This window comes from Danio rerio, chromosome 3 (assembly GCF_052040795.2).
Source record: "Danio rerio strain M-AB ecotype USA chromosome 3, GRCz13ab, whole genome shotgun sequence".
Classification (NCBI taxonomy): Eukaryota; Metazoa; Chordata; class Actinopteri; order Cypriniformes; family Danionidae; genus Danio; species Danio rerio.
In genome coordinates, this window is record NC_141023.1 from 65,660,001 (window position 1) to 65,667,500 (window position 7,500).

A 7,500-nucleotide genomic window follows, 5' to 3' on the forward strand; every position below is an offset into this window, starting at 1 on the left:
CCAATTTCAATCCCCACCTCGTATTTCACTCAGAAATGCCACTGCATACGAGTAAAGTGAGTTGTGTTTCATGTTGACTTTGACGTTGTGCTGGTGTTTGGACATTTGAAGCTCATTAAACTCCACCAGGACGTGCGTAATAAAGTGCCTAACAGCTGTCTCTGACCCCGGCGCCTTTAGGTGATGCTGCTGGGAGACTCTGCCGTGGGGAAGACCTGCGTCCTGGTGCGCTTTAAAGATGGCGCCTTTCTGGGAGGCAACTTCATTGCCACAGTGGGCATAGACTTTAGGGTGAGCCAGAGTGGACAGAGCCGGTTTGATTCACTCTTTACAACATTTTCATGACTAAACTATGTTTACAACGGGGCTGTTTTCATAATCATTTAAGGTTTCTTTTATTATGGATTATTAGCTTCCCTTTATATTTTTTAACCCTTAAAGGGCCATGAAACCCCCTTGTTTCAGCAGTGTGTTTTCACACCTCTACTTTGGAAGAAGTCAGAAAAGTGGGCGTGTCCAACTTTGTTTAGGGTGTCGGAGGAAGAAAAGTGGGATGGTGTGGGAGTGTCTATTTGGGCGCGCTGACTTTCCGAGTCAAAACACACACACATAGGGGAGAAAGTGACTGTGTTTACATGGACATCTGTAGTCGAATTATTTGGCAAATTATTAAATGGTGGACTTTAACTGCAGTTTGGCTCTTTCATTCAGGGAATTCATTCATGCCCCTCACGACAAACGAGATATTTGATTCGAGGAACTGCTCTAAGCCTGTATTTTTCATGCAATGTTTGATACCGCACGGCGAATGAGAGAAAAAAAAACTCAGCATTTCCCAGAAACTTAGATGCACACGGCAGGTAGCGTCAGAAAGCCGCCTGTGTTATTCCGGTCACTAAATCCTACACGAGGTTGAAGTTTGGTTGTAGTGCTAACATGTTTACACTCAGTGCAATGGTTAACTTAGTTCGATACGAACAAACTGAATAAACAAAGAGCACTGGACGCTCACTTACCAAATCTGTAGAGACAGGACAATCACCAGCAACTAGAGCCGCGTCTTTATTAAGAGGAGACTACAAGCGAATCCGGATCTCAGTGTTTGCAGATGAGAACAGCTCTCAGGTAAACAATAATCCTCCTTAGACACGTAAGTTATTGTTGTCGAGCGTCGCGTACACTGTTAATCCACACGTGACTCCAGCTGAGCTCTCACAGAGAGAAAATGAAAACAAAACTGAACTGCAGCAAACTATAAAAGCAACACTTCACGCTTGTTTTGCCAACACAACGTGGCGTCTCTGCCGTCTAAACACTGTGACAGTAATGAATATTAATGAAGTAGCACAATAGAGCGCGCTGATTGGTTTTAACCAAGCCTTACTCATGCATTAATGCAGCAGGCTGTAAGACGTAATAAGACTCACTCTGGCACAGACGTCCAGTCTGCACGCTGGAATACACGCTATTATCTCATAAACGTGACGCAGCTTCAAAAATTAGTTTCAAACCGGAAGTACGAAATTGCTCGAAATAACGCAAAAACAACCAATTTACACTTTTTAGTGAAATATAGGTGTCCTAATAGTGTTTTTAGCAGTGTGGGACACATATGTGACTGTCAACAGCTCAAACACATGTGTTTTGGTGTTTCGTGACCCTTTAAACACTACCCATAGATGTGGGGTGTTCCATCTTCACAGAATGTAAGGGCTCGACAAAAACAATCTCAGGATTTCACATTTCATAAAATAAACTGGCCCTAACAGAACAGTCTGTGTGAGATTATGCATATCTGTGTGTGTGTTTAACTGTGTAGATCTCTGTGGTTTTCTCGAGTGGTTTTGGTTCAGTCTTGCAGACTCGCTGTCAAATCTGTTCCTCCGGAGCTCTCTAAGTGTTGGGATGTAACAGGGCAGTCTGATGCTCGTTCACGTCTCAGTCTGGATGAATGATTAACCCGTCGCACCATGACGCTTTGGGCCTTGAGCTGCACCTGTCAGCCCTCGCTTGCATTAGAAAACAGAATTTTGTGTGTCTGAAATGTAATTGAATACTATGCGCCCTATCATACACCCGGCGCAGTGTGGTGCAAGACGCAGCGCAGTAGTCTTTTGGTAGTTTCAGCTTGGCGCAAGAATGGTTTTGAGGCGTTGCGCTGTTTAAATAGCAAATGCATTAGCGCTCATTTGTGCGCCCATAGGCGTTCTGGTCTATAAAGGAAGGCGTTCTGAGGCGGACCGCTGGCGCGTCGCTATTTTAAGAAACTATAATAGATTTTTCATTAGACCAAAACTAACCCGGTCTAAACTCCAGAGCAGAGTTGCGCCTCGCTTACACACTGCTTAATACACACAAGAGAGCAATAGCCAAATATCTTTACATATGAAAAAATGTAAATATTAAGGATATATATAGGATATAATAAGAATAGATATAGGATATAAATATAAAGGATTAAAATATTACAAAACATATTATTTTCTAGCCTACATAAATATGAAAAATCACTGCTTTTATGTCTTCTTCATCTCGGGAGGCTTTTTCAGTTCATTCATAACAATGTGCTTTTGTATAATGTTATTATTATTAGCAGTATTATTTATTATATCCATATTTATATTTGTTTTATTAAAAACAAGCTTAGATTTGCCCACCTGTCAGGTTTTAGACCATATGAGGCTCAGCATGTGTTTTAGGATATAGCTCAGGTTTTTGAGCACATTTTGTTATTATTGTTCATTTATTCGTTTGCTGGAAATTAGAACTGAATTTAGAAATAGTTTTGAAACGACTATTAACGACTGGTTTAAGAAGGGTTTTGGCCACTTCCAGGCTGGTTTCCAGCCATTTCCTGCCTGGTCTTAGCTGGTCAGGCTAGAAAATGACCAGCTAAAACCAGCTTAAACCAACTTGACCAGCATGGTTTAAGCTGGGCTCCCAGCCTGGCTAGGCTGATCAAGCTGGTTTTATCTGGTCATCTCCCAGTTTGACCAGCTAAGACCAGGCAGGAAATGGCTGGAAACCAGCCTGGAAGTGGCCAAAACCCCTCTAAAACCAGCCTGGTCAACCAGCTAAAACCAGCCAACCAGCCTAGGCTGGTTTAATCTGGGTTTTTGAGCAGGGAAAGCATCGACTAGGTCATAAATCGTCTATATAACCCCCAAGCGTACGCTAATGGTGCCGTTTTATTCTCTCAGACAGTGAGTTTTTAAGTATGTCAGTGGCACGTGGTGATATTATTCAGCAATGTCCTCTGTTTCAGTTTTTCCGAGTCATCACGGTAAATACGCTAATATATGCTAATTCGAGAGGCTGTTGTCAGCTGGCATTAAGCTCGCGTGCTGTATTGGAGGGAAAAATAAAGTTTGTCATGCTCCACGAATAGAAATCGGCCCTCAAGCCAAGACGGTCAATTTGGTTTCACAGCAGGCGCTTTCTTTTGGGAAGGTTGAAGCGGTCAAGGTTTGGCATGTGGCGTGGGCTAGCTTCGAATGCAGGAGGTACATTCAAGACCACTTAAAACCCTCTTGCTTTGATCGCCTGCCAACGACGGCTAACATTAGTCTCAAACCAAGCATCTCCGAGAGCATTTTGGTGCTAGTGTTTGGATTATTATTATTTTTTTTTTGAATGGCACAGCGGCAGCACTATAGCCGGTGTCTATTTTGGGCTCGTCCTTGTAGCACTTGCTCAGCATGAGGATGTGTGGGAGCCAGAGAGAGAGATTCGGATGATGCCAGAGAAGTGGAAAGCCATTACAACAAATTGACGGATGGCTAACGGTTGAGTTATGCTAGAGGCCATGAAAGATGTATGCTTTTCATAAATCAATACACTTTCTGTGGTCAAAAAGGGCGTTGAAACTGATGTAGGAGACTGATTGTCCAATGATGGAGTCGTCCCATACTGAAGTCCCATCGATTGAAGTATATGATGAATGTATTTCCATGTATTTAAATGAGTGGTGAAGGGTTCATTCTGATTAAAAATGCAAGCTTGTGTATATACACTCATCGGCCACTTTATTAGGTACACCTGACCAACTTCTCTTTAATGCAAATTTCTAATCGGCCAATCGCATGGCTGCAACTCGATGCATTTAGGCATGCAGACATGGTCAAGACGATGTGCTGCAGTTCAAAGTGAGCATCTGAATGGGGAAGAAAGGGGATTTAAGTGACTTTAAATAGGGCATGGTTGTTGGTGCCAGACGGGCTGCTCTGAGTATTTCAGAAACTGCTGATCTACTGGGATTTTCACGCACAACCATCTGTAGGGTTTACAGAGAGCAGTCTGAATAAGAGGAAATATCCAATGAGCGGCAGTTCTGTGAGTGCAAATGCCTTGTTGATGTCGGAGGAGAATGGCCAGACTGGTTCCAGCTGATAGGCATCAGTAACTCAAATAAGCACTCGTTACAACCGAGCTCTGCAGAAGAGCATCTCTGAACACACAACACGTCCAACCTTGAGGCGGATGGGCTACAGCAGCAGAAGAGCACACCGGGTGCCGCTCCTGTCAGCTAAGAACAGGAAACTGAGGCTACAATTCACACAGACTCACCAAAACTGGACAATAGAAGATTGGAGAAACGTTGCCTGCTCTGATGAGTCTCCATTTCTGCTGACACATTCGGATGGTCGGGTCAGATTGTGGCGTCAACAACATGAAAGCATGGATCCATCCTGCCTTGTATCAGCGGTTCAGGCTGCTGGTGTAATGGTGTGGGGGAGATTTTCTTGGCACACTTTAGGTCTATTAGTACCAGTTGAGCATCAACGCCACAGCCACTTATTTTACCATGCTGACACACAGGCATTTGTAGCTCCGCCCCCTTTTGAAAACAGCACAATCTCATTTGCATTTAAAGCAAAAGTCACCAAAATGGCGCTATTAGGATCAAAGCCTAAAAGGATCAGTTTCAAGAGTTATAAACATTATAAGTGTGGAATTTTGGGCTGAAACCACACACACACACACACACACACACACACACACACAAACTCGAGACATCAGACACTTATTTTACATCTTGTTTTTGAATCTGCCGCTATGCTGCCACATAGGCATTTGTGGCTCCGCCCCCATTTGAAAACAGATAAATCTCATTTGCATTTAAAGCAACAGTCACCAAAATGGCGCTATTAGGATCAAAGCCTAAAAGGGTCCGTTTCAAAAGTTATAAACGTTATTGGTGTGGTATTTTGATCTGAAACCACACACACACACACACACACACACACACATACAAACTAGAAGCATCAGACACTTATTTTACATTTTGTTTTTGAATCTGCAGCCATGCTGCCACATAGGCATTTGCAGCTCCGCCCCCTTTTGAAAACAGCACAATCTCATTTGCATTTAAAGGGACAGTCACCAAAATGGCGCTATTAGGATCAAAGCCTAAAAGGGTCCGTTTCAAAAGTTATAAACGTTATTAGTGTGGTATTTTGATCTGAAACCACACACACACACACACACACACACACACACATACAAACTAGAAGCATCAGACACTTATTTTACATTTTGTTTTTGAATCTGCAGCCATGCTGCCACATAGGCATTTGCAGCTCCGCCCCCTTTTGAAAACAGCACAATCTCATTTGCATTTAAAGGGACAGTCACCAAAATGGCGCTATTAGGATCAAAGCCTAAAAGGGTCCGTTTCAAAAGTTATAAACGTTATTAGTGTGGCATTTTGATCTGAAACCACACACAAACACACACACACACACACACACATACAAACTAGAAGCATCAGACACTTATTTTACATCTTGTTTTTGAATCTGCAGCCATGCTGACACATAGGCATTTGTAGCTCCGCCCCCGTTTGAAAACAGCACAATCTCATTTGCATTTAAAGGGACAGTCACCAAAATGGCGCTATTTGGATCAAAGCATTCAGTCGTGTCTGATGGACAGACAACTCTCAGATGTGATTCAAATATCCTCATATGACTTGTGGATGTGAGCAGAAGTGTTATGGATGTGACGCATGAATAAATAACAGCATGAGCTCAACATCCTTGTCTATTTTAATGACAGAGTGATCTGAGCTGGTCGTTTGAGTGGATTTTTTAATTTTCCACTTCTGCCGCTACTTGTGTTTTTCTTTTTCACTCAGGTCAGATGTGTGTGTGTGTGTGTGTGTGTGTGTGTGTGTGTTTGTATTCGCTGGAACAATGAATGTGTGTCTGTGCTCGTGTTAAACCGGTTAATGTTCTCCTCAGATTACCCTGTGCTACTCGCCTTTCATTTTTAATGCAGAACTTCCTGGAAGGTTTGTTAAGCATGTGATGGTGTGTTTATGCATATGTATGTGTGCTTGCATGTCTGTGTCTAGGTGTGTGTGTGTGGATTCATTTATGTTTGTATGTGTTTGTGTAGGCATTTATGTGTGTGCGCGTGTTTGTTTATGCATGTATGTGTGTGTGCGTATGTATGTATTTTTCTGTGTGTCTTTAAGTGTGCGTGTGTGTGCATATATGTGTGTGTGTGTGTGTGTGTGTACGTGTGTGCGTGTGCGTGTTTGTGTATGCATGTATGTGTGTGCGCATGTTTATGTATGCATGTATGTATGTGTGTGTGTGTGCACGTATGGATTTATCTGTCTTTCTGTGTGTGTGTGCATGTGTGTGTGTGTGTGTTCGTGTATGCACGTATATGTGTGTGCGTGTGTTTGTGTATGCATGTATGTATGTGTGTGTGCACGACTGCACGTATGGATTTATCTGTGTCTTTCTGTGTGTGTGTGTGTGTTTGTGTATGCACGTATATGTGTGTGCGCGTGTTTGTGTATGCATTTATGTGTTTACACGTATGGATTTACCTGTGTGTCTTTCTGTGTGTGTGTTTGTGTGTGCGTGTGTTTGTGTATGCATGCATGTGTGTTTGTGTGTGCATGTATATGTGTGTGCACGTGTTTGTGTATGCATGTATGTGTGTGTGCACATTTGGATTTATCTGTATGACTTTCTGTGTGCGTATGTGTGCATGTATGTATATGAGTGTTTGTGTGTATGTATGCGTGTGTGCATATGTGTTATGCATGTGCGTGCACGTGTATGGATTTATGTGTGTGTGTCTTGTTTGTATGCATGCATGTGTGTTTGTTTAAGCATGTGTTTGTGTATGTGTGTGCGCATATATGTGTGCACGTGTATGGTTTTATGTGTGTGTATGGATTTGTGTGTGCCTGTGTGTACTTTTGTGTGTGTTTGTGTATGCATGTATGTGTGTGTGTGCATATATGTGTTTTTATGTATGTGTGCATGCATGCGTGTGTGTGCACGTGTGTGTGTTTGTTTGTGTATGTGCTTGTATGGAGTTATGTGTTTGTGTGTCTATGCATGTATGTTTGTGTTTGTTTATGTGTGTGCGCACATATGGATTTATGTGTGAGTGTGTGTATGGATTTATTTATGTTTGTGTGTGCATGTATGGATTTATCTGCGTGTCTTTCTGTGTGTGTATTTCATTTTTAATGCA

At 42.4% G+C, this 7,500-nt stretch overlaps 1 protein-coding gene across 50 annotated transcripts in view; it reads left to right on the plus strand.

Annotated features, from left to right (window-relative positions):
• zgc:112183 overlaps window positions 1–7,500 on the plus strand; it is a 55,264-nt gene that overhangs the window by 29,583 nt on the left and 18,181 nt on the right. For 27 of the 50 annotated variants that reach the window (XR_015479776.1, XR_015479775.1, XR_015479777.1 and 24 more), the window contains 1 exon segment: window positions 181–291. The exons of 21 other annotated variants lie outside the window; for them this stretch is intronic. Coding sequence is in view for 1 of the 29 variants with exons in the window: in NM_001017715.2 (NP_001017715.1) it covers window positions 181–291 (111 nt within the window). In the remaining 28 variants the exon portion in view is untranslated. 50 annotated transcript variants of the gene reach the window in all.